Source organism: Panulirus ornatus, chromosome 8 (genome assembly GCF_036320965.1).
Source record: "Panulirus ornatus isolate Po-2019 chromosome 8, ASM3632096v1, whole genome shotgun sequence".
Classification (NCBI taxonomy): Eukaryota; Metazoa; Arthropoda; class Malacostraca; order Decapoda; family Palinuridae; genus Panulirus; species Panulirus ornatus.
The window spans coordinates 14,895,697-14,920,005 of NC_092231.1; the positions used below are offsets into that span (position 1 = coordinate 14,895,697).

The 24,309-nt window shown below is 42.6% G+C and overlaps 1 protein-coding gene across 5 annotated transcripts in view; it reads left to right on the forward strand.

Moving 5' to 3' along the window:
* Nucleotides 1–24,309, forward strand: part of LOC139749844 (UTP--glucose-1-phosphate uridylyltransferase-like) — a 106,132-nt gene that overhangs the window by 28,763 nt on the left and 53,060 nt on the right. Inside the window, exon 1 of one of the 5 annotated variants that reach the window (XM_071664161.1) lies at nucleotides 4,256–4,445. The exons of 1 other annotated variant lie outside the window; for it this stretch is intronic. Coding sequence is in view for 2 of the 4 variants with exons in the window: in XM_071664158.1 (XP_071520259.1) it covers nucleotides 17,094–17,210 (117 nt within the window). In the remaining 2 variants the exon portion in view is untranslated. Of the gene's footprint in view, nucleotides 1–4,255; nucleotides 4,446–13,259; nucleotides 13,400–17,067; nucleotides 17,211–24,309 lie in introns of those variants that run through there. 3 more of the 5 variants (XM_071664162.1, XM_071664163.1, XM_071664158.1) reach the window with 3 other exon arrangements.

Here is a 24,309-nt window from a genome sequence, read left to right on the forward strand (position 1 = left end):
TTGTAGTCGTTATTCCCACCCTTCCCTATCCCGTAAAGCCCTGCCCTCCCAGCTGCTATATTCTCTCTTCCCTGCCCTGCTGTGCAGTCCTCGACTCGTGCCAAGACTTAGGTAATGTTGGGGGTTAGTGTTTGTGCCAATGATGTCAGCCTCATGATAAGTTGGGCCCTTGTGACTTGCGCCGTAGGTTTACATTTACTATTTTTCTTACATTATATGTGATTTGCTGTTGAGGAAGATTCCTGTGGAGGAATACAATGTCACGTGATTTGTTTGAAGCCTTAAATCGCGTGAGATAGTATTGATATATTTTGTCTATTGTTTCAGTTAGATGTGTTCAGTTTGGGTAAGGAGGGCAGTATCATCATTTTCGTAATTGAGCTATCATTTCTGAAAGTAGTTTATCATGCGAAACTACCTACGAAGAGGTTAGGGTAAAATGGTGTGTGTTTCGCCATCAGACTTACCTTCCTGTAATTACATATGTTGTAATGTAGAGTTTTATGTAGGAATAAATGTAGCGTCAGTGATTAGATTGCATTACATTTGCAGAATTTTCGCAGGTTCCCCCCAACACACCATATCTCAGATCACAGAGTCGCTTTTAAGATAAAAGTAGGTGGGAATGGTTTCCTAAAGTAAGTGGGAATGTTTTTTGTTTCCCTGAAGAAAATGTAGCTGTTTTATGGCATCAGTTCTCAGAGCGTATAATGCGTTAACTATTTTTTTTTTTTTCACTTGTCGGTATCCTTTAATGTTATGATTTATCTCAACGGATAATTTAATGAGTTCATGACGATTCTAGCGACTATGCCGTTCGCGTTGCCTTGCAAGAATTTGTCCTGTTATATATAAGGTTTCCAGGTCGGATGATTTTTCTCCAGGGTGTAAGTACATGGTAAGGTGAGTTTACAGGGAACCGGTTGTTCGTGTGACGCACGAGAGGGTAGGGTAAGGTGAGGTAGGGGGTTGCGGCACGTGACTTTTTACACTTGCCTGACATAACGTCGCTATGACAGCCAGAGGCGCCTGCATTTTTATATCCTAGGATCGACAGCTCTGGATTATTAACAAACCAACCATTACAGCGCAGGATTTACGATTGAGTTACACGCTTCGTAGTTGTTTATGATTTGATGATAGATACATTTGCTAATTACTTTGAAATATGACTGAACCCAACGTAATCTAACCCAAGCTACTGAGAACGGCAGGCGGACATCGCTATGCGTACCCCTGAACCACCGTTGAGCTAGAAGCTGTCTTTCCTCCTAAGCTTCCACTGTAACTTTAGATCCCTATGCCCACACACACTGTGGAGCAAGTAGTGTAGGACAGCCCGCTCACATTCAGGTTCTGAAAAAGAAGCAGCAAATCGACTCACGGGCATCTCAATAATATGTTTACTTCAGAACATGCAGTGTACACATGCAAATCGGTCTAAACAGTTTCATCACTTCGCTCTTGAAAATCGAACCCAGACCGCTGAGAACGGTAGGCGGACAACGTGTATGGGCTTAGGGACCTACAACTACAGTAGTAGTTTAGGATGGTTGAGTATCAGTTCATCGATGGCCGCGGTGCAAGCAATCCATCCACTGCTTTCGATGGCCCAGGTTCGATTATCGGACGCCCAGAGGTGAATTTTGAAATTGATTTTAATTGTGAACGTTACATATTCTTGGTATATAGACATTACCGAGATGCCGTGAGTCGATTTACAGCTTCCTCCCTACTCGAGTGTGAGCGAGCTGTGTCACCTTACTTGGCCCAAAATGTCTAGGTATAGGGACTTAGAGCTAAAGTATTAGTTTAGGAATGACAGCTTTTAGCTCAACGGTGATCCAGGGGTACGCGTCTGTCTGCCTGCCGTTCTTAGTGGTTCGGGGTTGATTAGTTTGGAATCACTTAAATTTGTAAGCATAAAGCATATGGAAAGTGTATTTGTAATCATATAAATATCTACGACGTGTTTAGCTTACTAAGAAATCCAGCGCCATAATGATTGGTATCTTAACAACATATAGCTGACGATCCTGGAATACATGAATATAGGCGCCTCTATCCGTCATGACGACCTACGTCAGGCAAGATTTTGTAGTGATGTACATATGAAACTGGGTTTTGATTGATTACTCAAGCTTGTATACCAAGCCAGGCAAAAGGTATACTCGGTATGATATGTGATGCTATTGGTTTTGATAAACGAGTTTTCAATTTTTTCTGCTACGCACCGTTTTTACTTTCTTAGTAATGATTGTGTGACCCTGAAATGATGAATTCATAAAGAATACCAGAATAAACATTTTATAATGTCAAAAAACTACAATTATAATGATAATTTGGGTGGTTCACTTTTTGGTATGCCTAACACATGTTATATAACGATACTATATACTCGTAAGAGTGTATGTGGCAGCCCTCCAGCTCGTTGCCATATTTCACCTTGCAGACGAAACGTCGCGGAAAGCTGCATGGATGAGGCAACCTTCTCACACTTGGTTGGTTAGGGAAAAACGCAAGCCAGGGGCACATGGGTGGAAAGACCGGAACTAATCACAGAGAAAATATTTAATTTTCCTTTGAGAAAGAAAAGTATTTGACACTTTAAGGTTAATGCCGCAAGAAGGGTCTAGTCTATTTCTAGTCTTTCACGTGGGTACGCGTACTTTTATGGTAAACTGCCGGGCAAATCCCATGTTAAGACACCTTGGTTCAATGTGAATCAAAAGCCCAAGGTAATTCAGCTAGAATTCCTACCAAACGTACTCTCGTATTAATCATTTGTACGTTACAACTCTTTGTTTGTCGTAAATTGTTTCGCTTATTATTTGGTTGTTTTGCGGAGAAGGCTGTGCAAGTATGGTTCATGTACTGGATGGGGTTCACAAACTGAAAAACTAAGCATAACGATATTTTGGCACTGTGAGGACATATAGGCACTTCCTGCTCTAGTAAAGTACCTCATAAGACAAGAGGTGTGAAAAGTTCAGTTAATAATCAGTGTTGGTTTGTATATACTGTGGGAAACTTTGGTTTTTGTTCAGCTGTTGATGTTTCTCTGTAAATTCTAATAGTACCACAAAACTTGGAATATATATATATATATATATATATATATATATATATATATATATATATATATATATATATATATATATTGTATGGACTCCTGGTTGCGGCAGTCGGTCCACAGTCAACCCAGCTGTTCATCTACCCATAGGGGTAGGTCGATGAAATGGGTACCTGGCTCAGCTTGCTCAGCTTAGGATATATATATATATATATATATATATATATATATTATCCCTGTGGATAGGGGAGAAAGAATACTTCCCACGTATTCCCTGCATGTCGTAGAAGGCAACTAAGAGGGAAGGGAGCAGGGGGCTGGAAATCCTCCCCTCTCGTTTTTAGTTTTCCTAAAGAAGGAACAGAGGAGAGGGTCAAGTGAGGATATTCCCTCAAAGGCTCAGTCCCCTGTTCTTAACGCTACCTCGCTAATGTAGGAAATCCTCCCCTCTCGTTTTTAGTTTTCCTAAAGAAGGAACAGAGGAGAGGGTCAAGTGAGGATATTCCCTCAAAGGCTCAGTCCTCTGTTCTTAACGCTACCTCGCTAATGTAGGAAATGGAGAATAGTATGAATATATATATATATATATATATATATATATATATATATATATATATATATATATATATATATATAGCGTTGATAAGATGGCCTTGGATAGAGCCTTCCCGTGACGTGTCAGCTACATATAAAAAAGGCTCACAGTGGTGCACGTAATATAGTATTTGCTGATAACCACGAGGAAAGTGAAACACTGTTTATTTTCCACTTGGTTATCAGCATATATATTATTATTATCTGTTATTATTATTGATATTATTATTAGTATGATTATTATTATTATTATCTATTATTATTATTATTATTATTATTATTATTATTATTATTAATCATCATTCTGTGGTGAAATATAGGATATGTTAGGAAGCTTAGATATCAGAATTGGGAAAGGCATGTTGAAGGAGGTAGGTGGAGATGGGACTAAACTTCACGTGGAGAGTGTTGAAGGTTGTGGGTGGTGGTTTCGGGCTGACATTGTGGTGACATTGAGGGTAGGAAAGGTGACAGTTCAGTGATGCCAGAGGAAACTATTTTTTTTTATTTCGTAAAGAGAACTTGCATTGTATAGATGATGTTAAAGATTATTCTCATGCCGCGCACATAGGTTATCGTAACTAAATCTGGATGACTGTGACGAGTGCTGATGGTGGCGGCGCCAGGTCTAGTCTAGCTGGGGCTGGTGGTTGGCGGTCCCTACCCCGGCAGTGTATGTCACGCCCTTGTGGAGAGGAGAGGCTTCTGCATTTAGGGACTTTGTTAGCATCTTAACTGACACCTTTCTAGCCACCCATCACCACCTTCCTTTACTAAGGTAAGCTTGATTCTGGCTGTGTCGTGAACATGGGTAAAGCTAAGTGACCAGTTTGTATGATTTAGCTAAGTTCTTCCTGGTTTAAGGCAAGGGAGAAAGAAAATAGATGGATGATATAGGAACAGAGAGAGAGGAAGTATATGGGGACCGTGAGGTATGTAGGGTTAAGTACAAGAGCAGGAACGGCGAGTAAGGAGGGGTAGGTAGTAGATAGTGCGATTGGAGAGAAATAGGTAGAGGAGAAGGGTAGGCAAAGAAAGATTACATGGTTACAGGAAATAGCTAAGTTAGGGAATGGCCAGTGGTCATGGCTGAGGTAGGGAGGGTGAGGACGTGATAACTCAGGTCAGAAGAGGTGATAGCTGTTGGGAAGGCAGTTGATAGGAAGGATGAGGACAGCGATGGTTTGATGGAGGACTTATATGTTACGTTGAGGAGAGTTGATAGGATGAAGGCCGTGATGGCTAGGGTAAGGAATGGTGAAAGCTAAGATTAGAACTGTTGATAGAATGAAGACAGCTAAGGTGAAGACGCGATAGCAAAGGTGAGTGTATTTGACTGGTAGGATGTGCTTATGATCCACATTTCTAAGCTTTTGAATTAGTTAGAAATGTGGGTAAGTAAAGAGAGATACGAGATGAGAAGAACGGTCAGTCGGTAAGGGAGGAAGGGTAAGAGCAGTGTGCTCTGTGGAGGAGAGTTGGGGGGGCTGGCCTTCGGTGGCAGGTGGTAAGAATGTACACACGTAACAGCAGACCCACGGCGCTGTACTCCACAATGTTACCGGCTTGCCTGTAGGCATTTGTTTATGTTGTGGTGAGACGCATGTTTTAGGCACTTTTTTGTATGTCGTTCGCTGATATTATATAATATAATTCATCAGAACTTCTTCAGGGTATGATTAGTCAGGATTACGGAAGTTCATACGGAGAAAGTTAGGTTGTGTTATATAGCTGTGGTCAGGATTTATCATATGACTGTTGTCCGCTTGGTCACCTTGTTCGTGCTGAAGGCTCGTCGCGGTTGGGGACTTTTTTGTGTCGAACGTGGCAGAGTTTAATAGTTAAGCATGTCTACCATTTCTTTTCTGTGAAATGACTACTTCAGTCTTTCATTCGAATTCACTTAGACCAAGGGTTTTCAACCTTATATTTATCAAATGCCGTTTTCTACATGACTGGTGATATTCATGAGCCCACTACTTAAATGGTGGATTCATAGAAGATACCAGGATGATATACAGTGTGCTACGTATATAATAATAATTTCTTCGGCCACATTTTCTCATGCTTGACACTTGTTACCTAATCATATTGTAAAAGTGTACGAGGCAGCTTCCCAGAAGGGTTGCTTGGAAGATAACCACGAAACGTTGCGAGGAGACGCATGGATGAGGCAACCTCCTCACAGTTAGATGGGTAGGGAAAGACACGAGCCAGCGGCACATGGGTGAAAAGGCCCGAGTTAAATTCGCGAAAATGCTTAATTTTCTTATGAGAAAAAATGTTTTGTGTTATGGCTTAATGACGCTAGAAGGGATGGATCTAGGTACGCGGTGCATGTGTGTGTGTGTGTGTGTGTGTGTGTGTGTGTGTACCACATGGTAATCACAGACGTACCCTAGGTAGAAAGACCCTGACTTAGAGAGTAGCCTCGCTCGGCCCACTTCCCGACTGCACGTAACCCCAAGAGGTTCGCGATGGATGATATCCTGTTTCATTACTTAACTCGTTCTTTCATTCATCACTAGTACATCTTAACGTCATCTATAACAAGTTTTTTATTTTTTTTTTGCTTAATATCATGTTATGGCCTTTGGCTACTCCGTCTTTGAAGAGCATTTCTCTGTTGACATCATCAAACTGTTTTAAACAGGCCAAGGTTGTGAACAAATCACCCTTACTCTCCTTTCTTCCTTGGTGGTCAAATAAATTACCTCTAACGTCTCGCTGTAACCCAGCGCTCATCATTCTGGTGTCTTATTTGTTGTCCTCCTTTGGACCTCCCTTCTTTCTCGGTGACCAAACTTGAGATGAACATTCTAGTTTAAGCATAATGTAGACTGTGAACAGTTAATTGAATCCATATGCATGCACTTGATTGCAGTTGTAGAAGTTTCCCAGCAGACAGTTTACCTCCTTTACAGTTCTCCTAAGGTGTGGCTTTGGCAGCAAGGTTAGTTACAGTGTCGACTCCCGAGTTACCTCACTCACAGAGACTTATGCAGCTTATTTCATACTATATGATTTTTCATTGTCCCGTCTGTGTAAATATTTACTTGTTGTTATTACTTGTTTGTACTGCATGAGGATAGGAGTTTTACTCCCGTAGAGCTTCATCTCTCTAACCGACTCTAGTTCCGTGCAACTCGTTTACTCTTTCATTTTTACAGTATCCTTGTGCAGTTGATTCCATTCATCCAACACCATTATAACATAAAAGTACTTACTTACATGTTTTTTTTTTAACAAGAATTTGCGTACTTTCATATTATGGCCTTCACAAATCCCTGCTTCTGGAAGCAGCGCCACCTTCTGGGTACGACCAGAAGTCTTTCATAGCATTTAGTCATGGAACAAGTATATATATGCCCATTAGTACATTAATGTTTATATAACTCAAACATATGATGCGCACTGCCCTACGAATAGACCAGGATTCGATTCTGGGGGTATAGGGGTAAACAGTTTACATCCGATATATGTGTCCTTTACGCGTTTGAGATATATTACCGCAGCGGCTTGTCGAGTATTGCGTGAACTAGCTGGTAGTGTGGGCACACAAGCAGCCAGCTCTGGGGAGCTAAAACCAAAGTAATACCTATAGAAGAAAGTGAACCAACATTGCGGCGAAGGGCAAGGGAGTCAAGTTTGGAAGTTAGCCTGGGACAGTTTACAAGTCGGACCGCTTTCTACTCAGTTTTAGTCAAGTAACCATACAGAGCTAGAACCACTGCAAATGTGAGAGCAGTTTTTCATACAAGAACGAATCAGTCACGTGCATAAACGTTACCACTGATCAGAAGAGAAGTATTTTCGACATCTAAACTGACACCCAGTTTCATAGAGGCAGACTTAAACATTCCTGTAAAGTGGAGTTTCCAAGAAATAGTGGATGTTACATTACTATCAAGTATGTTCATTGACTCAAGAGGTGGAATTACAGTGTCGTCAAAATAAAGACACAAGTTGTGAGGAGTTGTCGTTAGAGAGATGGGTAAAAATTGGGCCTTAGAGGCATTAACCTTAAGATTTTGTGTACCCCACAGAGATATCTTGTCCAAGTGTGAGTTTATTGAGAAAGTTGTGTCAAGACGAGATTGATGAATAGAAGGAACAGAATTGAAGGATGTGGATGAATGCAGTGTTGAGTCGTTAGCGTATGAGTGCTTTGAATTGTTTGTAGAGGAGAGGAAATTGTTGAAAAAAGGAGAAAAATTGAAGGGGACGGGACAGAACCGGGAGGGACACCGCTGTTGATGGAGAAAAGTGGGTAGGCTAATCCATCAACAACGACAGAGATAAATCGGCTGGAGAGGAAGCCAGATATGAAGGAGTGAAGTGAGGTGGGTGGGGGGGGGGGGAAGCCAAAAGAGGGGAGCTTAGAAATGAGACCCCGATTCCACACCCCTGTCAAAAGCCTTGGATATGTTCAGGGCAACTGAAACCCTAATGGAGGCCATCTCGTTAATGCTCTATGTATATATACCTTAGCCTAAGGCAGGTACAAATTTTATCGACCAACCCCTAGGGATGGATGAACAATTGGGTTGATTGCCACAACCAGGATTCGATCCTATTCCTGGGCGGCCCATGGATACGTTACGGTGAGGAACGCTAACCGCTAGACCACGGAGGTTTATAAGCCATCATATATGAAGCCAGTGAGGCAATCAGATGACTCGATTTTGAAGTTTTTCTGATCGTTCAGTTAGTAAAAAAAAAAAAAAGAAAAAAGATTCTTTTAAGCCAGAAATGACACGTGTTTCATAGCTGTACATTATTTATTATCATGTAGTGGTCGTTCATTCTGTTTGTGGAGATAACAAACCCCCTCCACCCCTCTTCTTTTTTTTTTTTTCTTTTTTATACTCTCTACTGTATATTTGTTGGTTGCCAAGATATGCATGTTTTAAACAGTGTGTCAAGAAGATTCACACTGTCACGAACACACCGTTGCCAGCCGACAGCAAAAGTGCAGTAGATGCTTTACAGTGTCGTGTTTGGAATGTAGGTATGTCTGTTTGTCACATCCCCGTGTGGAAAGGTTAGCTGACCACCAGGGAGCTGTCTTGCACACGCAGTTTGCTACCGCAGCCCTAGTGCTCTTGCGGCCGCGTTTTACCGACTCCATACGTGCTTGAAGGCAATTGGTTAGTGTGGTCCATACAGGAAGCTAGGACTGCCTATCCTTGTCCAGTGTCCGGCACCATTCCTCTGAAGACTGTGTGTGTTTTTGGGCCAGTTCACATGTCCAGAATGTTGCCAGATAGGCAGTATGGTTTGAGTGGTGTAGCAGCATCTCGGGCTGGAGGAATATATATATATATATATATATATATATATATATATATATATATATATATATATATATATATATATATATATATATATTTTTTTTTTTTTTTTTTTTTTTTTTTTTTTTCATACTATTCGCCACCTCCCGCGATAGCGAGGCAGCGCCAAGAACAGAGAACTGGGCCACTGAGGGAATATCCTCACCTGGCCCCCTTCTCTGTTCCTTCCTTTGGAAAATCAAAAAAAAACGAGAGGGGAGGATTTCCAGCCCCCCGCTCCCTTCCCTTTTAGTCGCCTTCTACGACACGCAGGGAATACGTGGGAAGTATTCTTTCTCCCCTATCCCCAGGGATAAAATATATATATATATATATATATATATATATATATATATATATATATATATATCATATTTTTCTGGCAGAACATTTCTCTGCCTGCCTCAGTGACGGTGTTCAGATGGACGGTTTGATCGTAGAGGATGACTGTATCGTGTGCCGACAAGGTTAAAGGCTTGGCATCAGCAGCCGGCTAAGTGTGTGGATTCTCTTGTCATGAGATGAAGGCACGTGCATACCGTGTATGCTTGGTCGTGGCATCTGTCGCGCGCCTTCTCATAAAAGAGTAGTAGAAATTGTGTGAGAGCTGCTTGTGGATGATTCAAGAGGGAATCATCTCGTAGAGATACACGGTAGGCTGACGACGCTACGTTGTCTCCTTTATTAGTGATATCGTCTTATTTTGTAATGTTGGTTATTGGTCTCTCTGAGTTTCTTATGGGCATTTTCTTAGATGATAGACATTTTTTGTTTCATTTCGTCGATCCACTGCCTTGGTTCCTTCGTTTTAGAGATAGACCGTATACTACACATAGGCACATATGTCCGTTCCATCTACTTCTCTGAAGGTTTTCCTGAAGCTTTTCCAAGCTCCGTTCACGTCCTTTTCATTGACCATCCGTTCATGTCCTTTCCATTGACCATGTCCCAGGTTTGCCTGTCAAGAGTAATGCGAAGATGATTATAATTTGCATGTTTAAGACTGGGTATTTTTTCACGACTGTCATGTTAACCAGTATTACAGACAGAGTCGAAAGTGACACCAAAAGTAATTTGTCGATGATCACTTATACCAAACTTTCACAGACTTCAGCGTTTATACGAGATCCTTACTTATAGCTAATTGGGTTAGGGCACCATCAAGCATATTGAGGTGGAGTCCGCGTCAGGAGCTGTTGGAAAGGGATTCCTCCCATATGGATCAGAGGGATATCAGCATATTAAAATCCCTTACTTGATCGAATCTTATTCATTACGAATTTCTGCTAACGTAACAGGAAATATTTCATCTACCTCAGCTGTCTGTGTGGGAGGCATGTGAATTAGTCCAACTGGTATTTTCTTACGACGTTTATATTTAATTTCTACAGAAATGAATTCGACAGTCTCAATGGCTACATTTTTCCCTACGATATACAAGTGAGCTTTAATAAAGAGCAAGACACTACTGCCTACTTTGTTTCCCCCTGGAATGGTGTAGTCGGCGAGGAAATCTGTGTTGTTTATATCTTATATATTCGGTAACTTCCTTCACACATCCCTACTTTCTTGATGGAAACTCCTCACTGCTTCTAGGTGACTATCGAAAGAGGTTGTAGGAAGTGGGGCGACGAGGATGCTCACCCTCCTACCTGAGCTATGTAGAAATTGCTAAATCGTAATTGTACTATACTTATTTTTACCGTTATTCATATTCTCGTAGCCCCTCGAAAGGACAAATAAATGTACGTTCTTGTATGCTGAAGTATTTCAGGGATTTGCGTTATTGACTGTTGAAATGATAGTGTTGTTTTCACCGTCTTCTTGAAACACTAGCGGAAGTTTACAGAAAACGATATTTTATCAGAATGGAAAAGCAAGTAAATTTGTCTCATCAAAGTAGCTCCCTTGATAATTGTGTTATCGTAAGTTACCAAATATCATGAATTTCATTGTAATTCAAGAATGGTCATTGGTTTTTGATAAACTTACTTCCATACAATAGCTAAATTCATCTTGATGAAAATTTGACAAAAGTATTTGATATCCAGATAACTTTCAACCGTAAAGTTCTTTAAGGTACGCAGTGTACATACATACATACATACATACATACTTCTCTTCTTTTGAGCCACTCAGCAACGTTCTCGCGACTTCATGATTCGTTTCTTCCTTCTTGACCAGATCCTGGATACGCACCTGACTGTCTGTTTCTGGTAGCTGTCCTCCACACGCCACATATTTCTCAAATACATTCTTTTAAGGCAAACTACCTTAACCGCGCATCCTGTACGTCCTCTACCTCTCCTGAAACCACACATTGTTCTTCCCCAGCCTGAGGCTCTGTACGTGTTTTCTCCCTCTCAGTCACCACTCTCCCATACACTCAACAAACTTAAAACGTTGAGATTCGAGAAATTGTCTTTCAACCCCTTGCCTTCATACAAGTGCCACTAGACAAGCATTCTGCTTATCACGCTCTTCACCATGATCTATACGTGTTGGAAATCCTGATCAGTCAGTCAACAACACACTGACCCCGTTTTTTTGAGACATTCAGCAGCAGTCCCATCCATTCCAGCTACTTTGCTATACTTCATATCATGCAAGACTACCAGCACATTTTTTTTTTGTTTGTTTTTCCCAGGCAATGTACCATAATACTCTCGCTCCGCATACCTCCACGTCCCAGACACCGTGCCACATCTGCCGCCCCTTTCAACTTCCACAGTCCTTTCTAATCTGTTCTTGTTACTGATGCTTGCATTTTTGTTTCTCTTGCTTACACTTTTCATCTCCTTCCACAACATTTTCGTATTCTTCCTGAAGTTTGCTGATGCTCTTTCGTTTCATCTCTCATTTGTCATCTTTTTCAACCCTTGCATCTTGCTCTTAGCCTCCTGTCGCTTTCTCTTGTACTTTTTCCAATAACTTGCACTAACCTCGGATAACTGCCTTGTCGCTCTTTTCTTTCTCTCTCACCCAAGAGCAAGAACATCCAGGTTCCTCTCTCCCCCAACGTACTACCAACATCTCCCTTATGATCTTCGTTATCCCCACGAACATTTAGACTCCCCAGCCTGATCCTTGAGGAGGATGAGTACCCCTCGCTTGGCTCCTCCTGTCCCCACAACTAGACGACGAAGTACAAGGAGGGAGGGTTTCTGGGACCCCGCTCCCGCCCCTTGTAGTCGCCTTCTACAGCACTCGGGGAAATACGGTGGTAATTTTCTTTCTCCCTCGTACCCAGGGATTATTTTATTGTATTTGATATTAAAAAAGGAGTTATTAGATTTCAGAATAACAGAAATGAAAATATTTAATTCAGAAAGTTATTGATAAAGATTTATGGAATTTCATAAAAGTTTATTAGATTTCATAGATGACACTTAAGGTACATTCGCCGTCGAATGTAGAAAATATTCTTAGGTTTCATAACGGTACTAAAGATAAATGCATTTTATATTTCCGAAATTTGGGAAAGATTATGAGAAGGTCGAAAATGAGAATTTATTTGAGTTTGAATAGCTTGGCAGGTCATCTGTAGTCCTAAGACAACCTCATGGATTGCCCAGGTTTCAGATATATATCGTTCCCCACATTGATAGAATCTTAAACTATGGAATCCAAACCAGTTATGAATCTGTACTGGAGAGTACATTAAGGTGATCAGTTATGGTTGTTTATAATTTCACTCGCAGTCGTGGGCAAATGTTTTACCTCGAGTAAGGCGAAGTACTTTTTCTTCAGTAGAATTGTTAACATATGGAACGATTTGCCAAGTAGAATGATCGGAAGCAGTAATGTAGATGCGCTTAAGAAGAGACTTGCTAAGTATTTCGCTTCACTGTTTGCGGCTCATTAATTCACAGTGATAATTGGCAGGTTATTCTCTTTGAATTATCTCTTCCTAATTTTTACCACACTAATCTGTGAGTTTCCGATCTCTTCCACTATCACAAACATCCTCGAAGGGACCCAGTGGTCTGTTTCTGTTTGAATCCCTTTGTATTATGAAAAAAAAAACCCACTTCGATAGCTCATGAAGAGTTATGTCGTACGAAACTTTTCATTGTCCTCATTACAGATATCCGATATCGCTTTAGAATTATCAGAAGTATTGATTTATTATGAGCCAAATTCTTGAGATAAAAAGATAGGTAATGTGAGTTCTTAACGTTTAAATTATTTACATTTCATTAAAATTCTACGCTGTTCTTTTTCACAATGGACATTGATATTGAATTCATTTATCCCAGCTTGACGTTTAACATATATTCTTGAAAAAAAGAAAAAAAAAAGGCGCTAAGTTATCCACCTGGCGTGATAACATGATAAGCGCTTCCTGCTGATGGTAAGCCCCTCATGAACCAAGTAGTGGCTTACTCCCTGGTGGTAGGTCAGTACCTCGGGCGTCTGTCTGTACGTCACTGTGTCAGGCCCCGCTTTATGTCATTGTGTGGGGCTTTGTTGTATGTCATTATGTGGGTCCCTACTGTATGTCATTGTGTAGGGTCCTGCTGTAGGTCAATGTGTGGGATCCTGCTGTAGGTCATTGTGTGGGGTCCTGCTGTAGGTCATTGTGTGGGGTCCTGCTGTAGGTCATTGTGTGGGATCCTGTTGTAGGTCATTGTGTGGGGTCCTGCTGTAGGTCATTGTGTGGGATCCTGTTGTAGGTCATTGTGTGGGATCCTGTTGTAGGTCAATGTGTGGGATCCTGCTGTAGGTCATTGTGTGGGATCCTGTTGTAGGTCAATGTGTGGGATCCTGCTGTAGGTCATTGTGTGGGATCCTGTTGTAGGTCATTGTGTGGGGTCCTGCTGTAGGTCATTGTGTGGGATCCTGTTGTAGGTCATTGTGTGGGATCCTGTTGTAGGTCAATGTGTGGGATCCTGCTGTAGGTCATTGTGTGGGGCTTTGTTGTATGTCATTATGTGGGTCCCTACTGTATGTCATTGTATGGGGTCCTGCTGTAGGTCATTGTGTGGGATCCTGTTGTAGGTCATTGTGTGGGATCCTGTTGTAGGTCAATGTGTGGGATCCTGCTGTAGGTCATTGTGTGGGGTCCTGCTGTAGGTCATTGTGTGGGATCCTGTTGTAGGTCAATGTGTGGGATCCTGCTGTAGGTCATTGTGTGGGGTCCTGCTGTAGGTCATTGTGTGGGATCCTGTTGTAGGTCAATGTGTGGGATCCTGCTGTAGGTCATTGTGTGGGGTCCTGCTGTAGGTCATTGTGTGGGGTCCTGCTGTAGGTCATTGTGTGGGATCCTGTTGTAGGTCATTGTGTGGGATCCTGTTGTAGGTCAATGTGTGGGATCCTGTTGTAGGTCAATGTGTGGGATCCTGCTGTAGGTCATTGTGTGGGATCCTGTTGTAGGTCATTGTGTGGGATCCTGTTGTAGGTCATTGTGTGGGATCCTGTTGTAGGTCATTGTGTGGGATCCTGTTGTAGGTCATTGTGTGGGATCCTGTTGTAGGTCAATGTGTGGGATCCTGCTGTAGGTCATTGTGTGGGATCCTGTTGTAGGTCATTGTGTGGGATCCTGTTGTAGGTCAATGTGTGGGATCCTGCTGTAGGTCATTGTGTGGGGCTTTGTTGTATGTCATTATGTGGGTCCCTACTGTATGTCATTGTATGGGGTCCTGCTGTAGGTCATTGTGTGGGATCCTGTTGTAGGTCAATGTGTGGGATCCTGCTGTAGGTCATTGTGTGGGATCCTGTTGTAGGTCATTGTGTGGGGCTTTGTTGTATGTCATTATGTGGGTCCCTACTGTATGTCATTGTATGGGGTCCTGCTGTAGGTCATTGTGTGGGATCCTGTTGTAGGTCAATGTGTGGGATCCTGCTGTAGGTCATTGTGTGGGATCCTGTTGTAGGTCATTGTGTGGGGTCCTGCTGTAGGTCATTGTGTGGGGTCCTGCTGTAGGTCATTGTGTGGGATCCTGTTGTAGGTCATTGTGTGGGATCCTGTTGTAGGTCATTGTGTGGGGTCCTGCTGTAGGTCATTGTGTGGGATCCTGTTGTAGGTCAATGTGTGGGATCCTGCTGTAGGTCATTGTGTGGGATCCTGTTGTAGGTCATTGTGTGGGATCCTGTTGTAGGTCAATGTGTGGGATCCTGCTGTAGGTCATTGTGTGGGATCCTGTTGTAGGTCAATGTGTGGGATCCTGTTGTAGGTCATTGTGTGGGATCCTGTTGTAGGTCAATGTGTGGGATCCTGCTGTAGGTCATTGTGTGGGATCCTGTTGTAGGTCAATGTGTGGGATCCTGTTGTAGGTCATTGTGTGGGGTCCTGCTGTAGGTCATTGTGTGGGATCCTGTTGTAGGTCATTGTGTGGGATCCTGTTGTAGGTCATTGTGTGGGATCCTGTTGTAGGTCATTGTGTGGGATCCTGTTGTAGGTCAATGTGTGGGATCCTGCTGTAGGTCATTGTGTGGGATCCTGTTGTAGGTCATTGTGTGGGATCCTGTTGTAGGTCAATGTGTGGGATCCTGCTGTAGGTCATTGTGTGGGATCCTGTTGTAGGTCAATGTGTGGGATCCTGCTGTAGGTCATTGTGTGGGATCCTGTTGTAGGTCATTGTGTGGGATCCTGTTGTAGGTCATTGTGTGGGATCCTGTTGTAGGTCATTGTGTGGGATCCTGTTGTAGGTCAATGTGTGGGATCCTGCTGTAGGTCATTGTGTGGGGCTTTGTTGTATGTCATTATGTGGGTCCCTACTGTATGTCATTGTATGGGGTCCTGCTGTAGGTCATTGTGTGGGATCCTGTTGTAGGTCAATGTGTGGGATCCTGCTGTAGGTCATTGTGTGGGATCCTGTTGTAGGTCATTGTGTGGGATCCTGTTGTAGGTCATTGTGTGGGATCCTGTTGTAGGTCATTGTGTGGGATCCTGTTGTAGGTCAATGTGTGGGATCCTGCTGTAGGTCATTGTGTGGGGTCCTGCTGTAGGTCATTGTGTGGGATCCTGTTGTAGGTCATTGTGTGGGGTCCTGCTGTAGGTCATTGTGTGGGATCCTGTTGTAGGTCAATGTGTGGGATCCTGCTGTAGGTCATTGTGTGGGGTCCTGCTGTAGGTCATTGTGTGGGATCCTGTTGTAGGTCAATGTGTGGGATCCTGCTGTAGGTCATTGTGTGGGATCCTGTTGTAGGTCAATGTGTGGGATCCTGCTGTAGGTCATTGTGTGGGATCCTGTTGTAGGTCATTGTGTGGGGTCCTGCTGTAGGTCATTGTGTGGGGTCCTGCTGTAGGTCATTGTGTGGGATCCTGTTGTAGGTCATTATGTGGGTCCCTACTGTATGTCATTGTGTAGGGTCCTGCTGTAGGTCATTGTGTGGGGTCCTGCTGTAGGTCATTGTGTGGGGTCCTGCTGTAGATCATGGTGTGAAGTCCTGTTGTAGGTCATTGTGTGGGGCTTTGTTGTGTGTCATTATGTGGGGCCCCACTGTATGTCATTGTATGGGGTCCTGCTGTAGGTCATTGTGTGGGATCCTGTTGTAGGTCAATGTGTGGGATCCTGCTGTAGGTCATTGTGTGAGGTCCTGCAGTAGGTCATTGTGTGGGGTTCTACTGTAGATGTTTTGGTATACTCTCTTTTTTTTCTTCTTGGAAGTCACAGGCATCACATTATTTAGATTAGTGACATTCTTTTACATAATACGTCAAAAGTGCAATATGTAAAAACTATATTAAATTGTAGGGAGAGGATAAGGTCACTATCTTAATTTTGACTCTCACCTCTGACTTAAAGTTCAGATATCGTAACGTCCACCGACATGTAGTTTTCTTGAAGCTAAGCTAAGCAGAACGATTAAGTTCGGATATGATAACTTTGGATGAACTCGAAGCATGGATGTATTGGAAGAACGAGCATGGCATTATAGTATGCGGCTGTATATATGAGGTTGTCCATCCTACCATTAAAAGTAGTTCCATCATAGTAAGCTGTGAAGAAATTGGGCCACTTAAAACCGTATTCATCACACACGAGGGGTTGCCAGGAATTTGATACACCATGAAATGAGTTTGGTTTGGTCTGGGATATGCAGTTAGCTCGTGGAGGGCAACTGACGTTTTGTGTTTATTCCATGTGATGACGAAGGCTAGTTGGGGTGACGTATTTATGCGCGTGTGCGTGAGTAGGCGAGTCAGTAGCGCGCTATCTATGGTGGGGTTTGGCGAGTCGCAGCTCCTTCCGCTGTCGCAGTTGGTGAGCACCGATACAGCTTTCCGGCAAAAGGAGGCAGTGTTTTCCGTCTTTTTGTGAATAACCTGTAGCTCGTCAGTGCAGATTAAAGCTGAATTTCAAATCTTAGGAAAATAATCTATTTTTGTTCAGATATGTTGTCATTTTGACCTATTTATTATATATGGTGTCGTGTCAGCCTATCGATCTGCTGTGCAGAACATGTGGGCAATCTTTGCATACCTGTTTTTATCATTTGTTTTTTCAGGTGTTCACTGAACCTTATCTTACATTAATCAGATGTAGTAGCTACGTATATTTTTTTTCGGAATATAAATGTTTTTTTTTTTGCATATGTAAATCTGTATTGACTTAATATGACATGGGAGATTGCATATCGTGGACTTGTTGCTGAGGTAAAAAGTTTTCACTTGGCTGTGAAGTGGACTCGTGTGTGGAGGGGGAAAATGACGCCTGTCGCGCCACCTATCATCGCCTGTGTAACGAGGAACCTCGCCGAGTACTGCAAGAAGTCCGTGTAAAGCTACTGGTATACGATGAGTCTTTCAATTGCTCTTTTAAGTGTGTTGTTTTCATATGAGAATGAGTTACATAGGAAAGTAGAGCTTCGTTTATAATGTAGAGTTTTCGGGAAGGGTTAGTAGCTTAGATATTAGTGTGTACATTTTTGATGGAAAAAATACAGTTGTATGTTTAATGTTGGAAGTTTGACAAGGGTGTTGTTTGTCGTTTGCTTATGCGGGTAGTTCGTTGTGGGGACAATCACTTTCCAGTAGTTTTACCTAAATCTGCGTAATAGTGCCCTAAGACAGTTAGCTGATGAACCTACGCGCGGCGAGAGTATGTTAGATTTAGCTTTGACCACAGATGAGGATCTTAGCATTGTTGAAGTCGGAGAAAAGTTTGGTACAAGTGATCATTGGCGAATTACTTTTGACTTAACTTTTCAACGTTGCCTGTGATGCTAGGCATTGATCTTGACCGGCAGTCTTGGGATGATAATATAAGTGAAAGTAATATGGACGCAGCAGTGGAGGGAACATTTGTGCCAACGCATAGTTGACGGTCTTTTTCCAGTACGAAACCGAAATAATGCAACGATGACATTGAAAAGTGTCTGTTGTTTAAGAGAACAGCACATAAGAAACTCAAAGAGATCAATAGCCAGCTTGTTGGAGTAAATTATGTAAGTCTGCGTAGAGAAACTATACGTCAAAGTAAACTTTTGTATGGAGCGTTTCTTGCTGAAAAGAGCGAAAGAGCGAAACCGGACGGGGGTTTTATGAGTCTGTTACAACCAAGAGTCATTACCCAGTCAAGTGGTCCATTAATAACTAAAAGTGGTGATTTGTTTCACAAGAACGAAGACATGTCAAAGATCTTGAATGATTTTTTCGCATCTGTGTTTAACAGTTGAAGATACAGCTCATGTCCCGAATCCATTTCCAATGCTAGGGGGTGTTGATGTTATCTATCTAGATTTTCAATACGCATTAGATAAACTTCAGCATCTAAGGTGACTTAGAGTTACGTCGCATGGTATAGATGGGGTTGTAGTTCCGTGGTTAGAAGATCGGCTTCTGGCTGTTAACGAAGACTTGTGGTTAATGGTCAAGCCGCAAAATAGCTAAACGTAACAAGTGGTGTACCGCAAGGATCAGTCTTGTGACACGTTCTCTTTCTTGTATATATTGATGATAATGGGCTGCATTGTAAGATGTCGAAACTCGCAGACGTGACTAAGTTGGAAAATGAATCTATATCAGAAATCGAACATCTGCAGCTTCAAAAGGACATAGACAATGTGATGGGCTGAACTCATAGGTGGCAAATGAATTTTAATATCGGTAAGTGCAAAGTTTTACATGTCGATAGTAAAAATGAAAAGGCAAGTTACAGTATGAATTCTGTTGAACTGCAAAAGGTAGATGAGGAAAAAGACTTGATAGTAATCTCTGGTGATTTAAAGCCAAGTATACAGAGTACAGAAACACTTAGAAAGGCGACCAAAATTCTTGGATTTAAATGTAGGTACGGCTACCGCATTCAAATTCTGGGAAATTATCCGTGCTCTTTACAAGTCAATCTTGAATGTTGTGTTCAGTTTTGGTCGCCCTACTTGAGGAAAGAGAGAGACAAAATGGGGAGAGTACAAAGACGAGCTACCGAAATGATTTCCGGACTGAGAAACAAGTCCTCTGATAGCCGACTAAACTACTTAAATCAATTTAGTTTAGAAAAGAGAAGGTTAAGAGGCGATCTGATACTGGCATTCAAAATTAACGAAGGCTTCGATAATGTCGATCGAACGAATTATTCAGGGATAGATTCGTCTGATTTCATTCGTAGTAATGGTTACAAACTCGTGATAAACATTTTACCTCGAATGAGACGAAATGCTTTTTCTTTAAGAGAATTGTTAACATAAGGAATGATTTACCAGTTAAAAGTAGCGCCATAGCTATGTTTAAGAATAAACTTGAATATTTCGCTTCAGATCCACGACTGACATTATCTTGCTCCTCCTCAGCTACGTGAAAAGTTTGTATTTATATTTTCAATATTACGTATTTCTCGTCTTACCACACTGATCTATTATTTTCACATCTCTTCCACTGTCACAAACAGTTTCGAAGGGACCCAGTGGTCTGTTGCTGTTTAAATTTTTTAGTATTCCTTTAAAGGTCATGGTGTGAACTTTGATATCTTTTCCTCTAGATTTGTCCATTTTTGCTATTACTTGTGTTTTTGTATCAGGGTCTTGTAGAAGTCCAAGGGTATGGAGGGTCTGATGAAATTGTACAAAATGAATATTTTTTTTTTAGGGGAGGAAGCATGGAGTTGGGATATTGTTAAGGTTGTGCTTGGAAATAGGGTGGAGTCCTGGGGATGGTTAGAGGTCACTAATATGATTATGCTCGGAGCTAGTGATAGGGTTGTGCTTGGAGAGGGGAGGGATTCAGGCCTTGCGTGAAGTTGTGAGTGACGTTGGGTGCGTGCTTGCGAGTGAGTGCGGTGTTGTGGGCTCGCCTGTAGTTTGGAGAGGTATGTTAAGAGTGACGTTTGAGGCCATGGTGCTAAATGGGGTGTGTTTGATGGTGATGAATGAATGACCCGGGCGTACCTAAAGATGTTGAGAGGGACGTACTTGCGGGTTACTACGGTAGGTGCGTGCTTGATCATGATGGGGACGTGCTTGAAGTTGGTGAAAGGGGCGTGCTTGAAGATGGTGATGAAAGGGGCGTAGTTAATGGTGATCAGTGAAAAGGGACGTGGTAGAGGGTGATGATAAGAGCGGGTTTGAAGATGATGGTTGGGGCGTGCTTGATGGCGGTAGATGATAAGGGCGTACTTGATGACGGTCTATAATAGGGACATGCTGGAAGGTGTTCATAGAGGCAGCTTTGGAGATGTTGGCGTGGATGTGCTTGAAGATGATAGGCGCGTGCTTGACGGGGACAATAGGAGGTGTGCTTGGAGATGACAAGGGTGTGCTTGAGGATGATAGAGGCGTGCTTGACGACGAAGATAGGAGTGTTCTTGAAGGTAGTTGCGTGCTTGGAGTTGAGAGATAGGGGCGTACTTGTTAACAGAGGCGTGCTTGAAAGCTGTAGTGATGTATGCTTGAAGGTGATGATGGCATCATGAACGTACCTGGATGTAGGCATTAGTGGTCTTGGTGTTGTGGAGACGTGATGTAGGTGTCGACTGGTGCTCGGTTAAGGTGTCAGGAAGTGTGTTTAGTAGGTTAAAGTGACACACGTTACCGTTCTATACCACACGGTAGACCTGGTGCCGCAGGGTAGCAACTCAATTGGCCCTCCTTACCCTGTTGCCAGATTATTTGGAGTTTGGGGGGACCCCGGGTGTAAAGGGTCCACGACTGCATTCGATCTACTTCGTAGATAGACATTAGAGAGGACGAAGTTGTTACAACCTCTTTCGTAACCAATAGATACACACACGTCCTCACCTCGAGCCTAGTGTGTAGGTCATAGCTTTCCTCTAGAGTTGAGCTGAAGCTTTGGATATCCGCTGGACACCTCTGGGAGTGGTTCGATGTCACCCATCTGCCGCACAGACTTGAAACGGCGTCGTGTGAGTTACGTTGCCTACGACGAGGTGTTGCATTTCGAGGGGCACATGAACGCGTGCCAGGGCCATGCTTTATATAGTGCTTGTTCCTCGCTGGGTAGCCAGGCTGTGAGCCTCACTCTGCCCACGACACGTCTGTCTGCTGCGATCTTGCCTTTGCCCCCATGAACGCCTTATTACTTATGCCAGTGCTCGCATGAACTCATGCCACTCACGAGTGGTCAGAAATAGCCGGTCGTAGATGTTACAGAGGTTGTATGATACTTGGTAGAGACCCCATTCCTTCTCAGACTCGTGTAGCTTTCCTTGCTGGGGGCGAGATCGTTACAAACACCAAGTAGGTCGGGTTTAACATGTTCTTTGTGTCTACTGTGATGATGGTGGTGGCGATCACAAGACCACTGTGGGTGGGTATAGTGTATCACGTGGCAGACCCTTGCCAGTAGCCCCATACGTTGATGCGTGTACCAGCCACACACACAACTCATTGTGTTACTCCTCTGGTTTTTACCCCTCGAGCTTCACTCCAACAGGTGTTATCGAACTCCGCGTGCTTGTAGTTATGCTGCCTGTGAGAGGTCACCTTTTGTATCCTCGGAGTATCATTTCTTCGAAGAACTTCTCACTCCAAAGTAGTCCGTCCTTTACCTGCTACCGATTGTAGCGCAGTCTTGGAACTGCATGAACTTTTTGGAGAATGGTACTTTTGGATGTATGATAACGATGTGCAGTGGAATAAGCGCTGGTTGTATTATTATATATATATACATTTGTGTATCTTTTGGTTCTGCATCATTGTGTATTGTCTTGACCAGTGAAGGATTAGTGTTGACGAGCACAGTGGGTACTTGGGTGGTAGGAGGGTCATCATGGAGGTAAGGAGGGTCGTTATGGAGAAATATAGGGTGGTAGGAAGGTCATCATGAAGGTAGGTAGGGTGGTAGGAAGGTCATCATGGAGGAAGGTGGAAGTGGTTGGAGTTACTGTGGTAGGAAGGTCGTTAAGTGGTGGTTTACGTGGCGTAAGTGAACTTTAGAGTAAAGGTTTATGTGAAAGTGGGTCGTATTGAGGGGGCGTGTTTGAGGGAGGTGGTAGGAAGGTGCCTGTCTAGGGCTGTGTATGGCCCAGATTATAAAGGTCAAGCTGGAGCGAGCATTCTGGGGATGTGGTCCACCTGGGATGTAAGGGACATGATCCAAGTGGGGTCCTGTTTCTATCGTGCCACAAAGTTCTGGAGGAGGAAGGTCGCTGGGGAGCAGGTTAGACAAGTATCGTTGGGTATGAGGTGGCCGGTGATTGGTGGCGTATTGTCTCTTCTTTTCTATGACCGTCATGACTCTAGCGAGACGTTCCCCAGTCATAGACCATCTCGGGAGAAGGGAATACAGTGAGGGGGGAAAAGCATGTACAAATAGATCAGGGTTTTGTATGCGTCTTTAGACCTGGCCCTTAATTGTAGAAAGGTTAAAGGGAGAGGAAAAGGCAAAGGGAGGAAGATTTTTTTTTTCACAGTTTAGATGTTAGAGAAGAAAGTACGATAATGGTCAGGTCTCGAGTGGCCGGTGTCCACACAGCCAATCATGTGTGCCACAGATCTAAGTAGACACCTCACGAGAACAGTGGCCTACATATTTTGAACAGAGGGAGAAGTGTTGCACAGGTCGGAAACGAGAGAAAATATGTTCAGTGCAAGAAAGAGAATGGGTATTCGGAGGAGGGAAGGGAAAATGAGCCGAGGTGTGTAAAGTCGAAGCATCAACACGAGCGAATAGAAAAGATCCATCCCCTTCTCCCATCTGAGAAGCGCATGATTTCCTGTTATTCGTACCATCCTGATTGTTCCATCGTCTTTATCAGTATATATATTTTTCTTTCAGGTTCTGTGGTTCTTTGGAGGATTATGTATTATGAACGCCACTCTTCTCATCTTTCCTGCTGTTACCTTCCCATTTAGTATTGTCCAAACGGGCTGTTTCTCAGTATTTAATGAAACATAAAGATGTCTTTTATTAAGGCGTCCAGTCGTCCTCCTCTTTTGTTTTCCCTTTCCCTACCATTATAGTTATCATGTACCCCTCTGGGCAGAACAGATGCGATCTTCCCTCGTAGTAAGTTTTGATTTCACAACTCCCATGGTTTGTGTATCGGTGAGCGTTCCTGACTATGACGCATTTACGAGCCGCCTAGGATCGAGCGCATAGGTTCGATTCCTGGTTGCGGCTGTCGCTCCACAGTCAACCCACTCAAAAGGCAATTAGGGATGGAGAACACAGAGGCATATACACACACCAGGCGGACTTTTCAAAGAGACAAACTTCCCACATTGTTCATATAAAAAAAAAAAATTGGAAACTCTTCCTGACACACGTAGGTAATGGGAGTTGTGGTATACAGTGGACAGAGATATTTTACCTGTCACTAGATGTGTGCAGTGTGGACAAGGGAAAAAAAAGGCCGCCGTTTAGAATAGATTTATGATGACATTGCATGTTTATGATAATATTATACTAGCAGATATAAATAGTAAGACAAACGAATTTTCACTGTAGGCAGGATAAACGGATATGATAAAATTGATATAGATAATGTGTTAATGATCATAGAGAAAATTATATTAAGTATTTATAAGCGAATTATGGAAAAATTATTAGTCATATGTGCGACGAACAATAATATAGATCAAAGTGAAAAAAAGTGTGACATGAAAACAGAAATTGATTCAAATGTTTACAGACAAAAAAAGAAAAAAAATAGAGGCATTAATGAATAAGGTGCCACTAAAACATTTGGATATCTTAGAGGCAAGCGCAAGTATGTATCTTGACGAATGTGACTATGATTTCCCAAAATGTGTATGAAGGCATTCCTTTTTAAAATTTTTAGTAATTACGTACGTTCAAAAATATGCTGTAAGTACGACAAATTTCGTAAATGTAGATGGTTCATCATGCACCTTCGAAGCCTAGCTCAAACCGACGTTTGTTTTTACTTTATGAATGACCAAGGG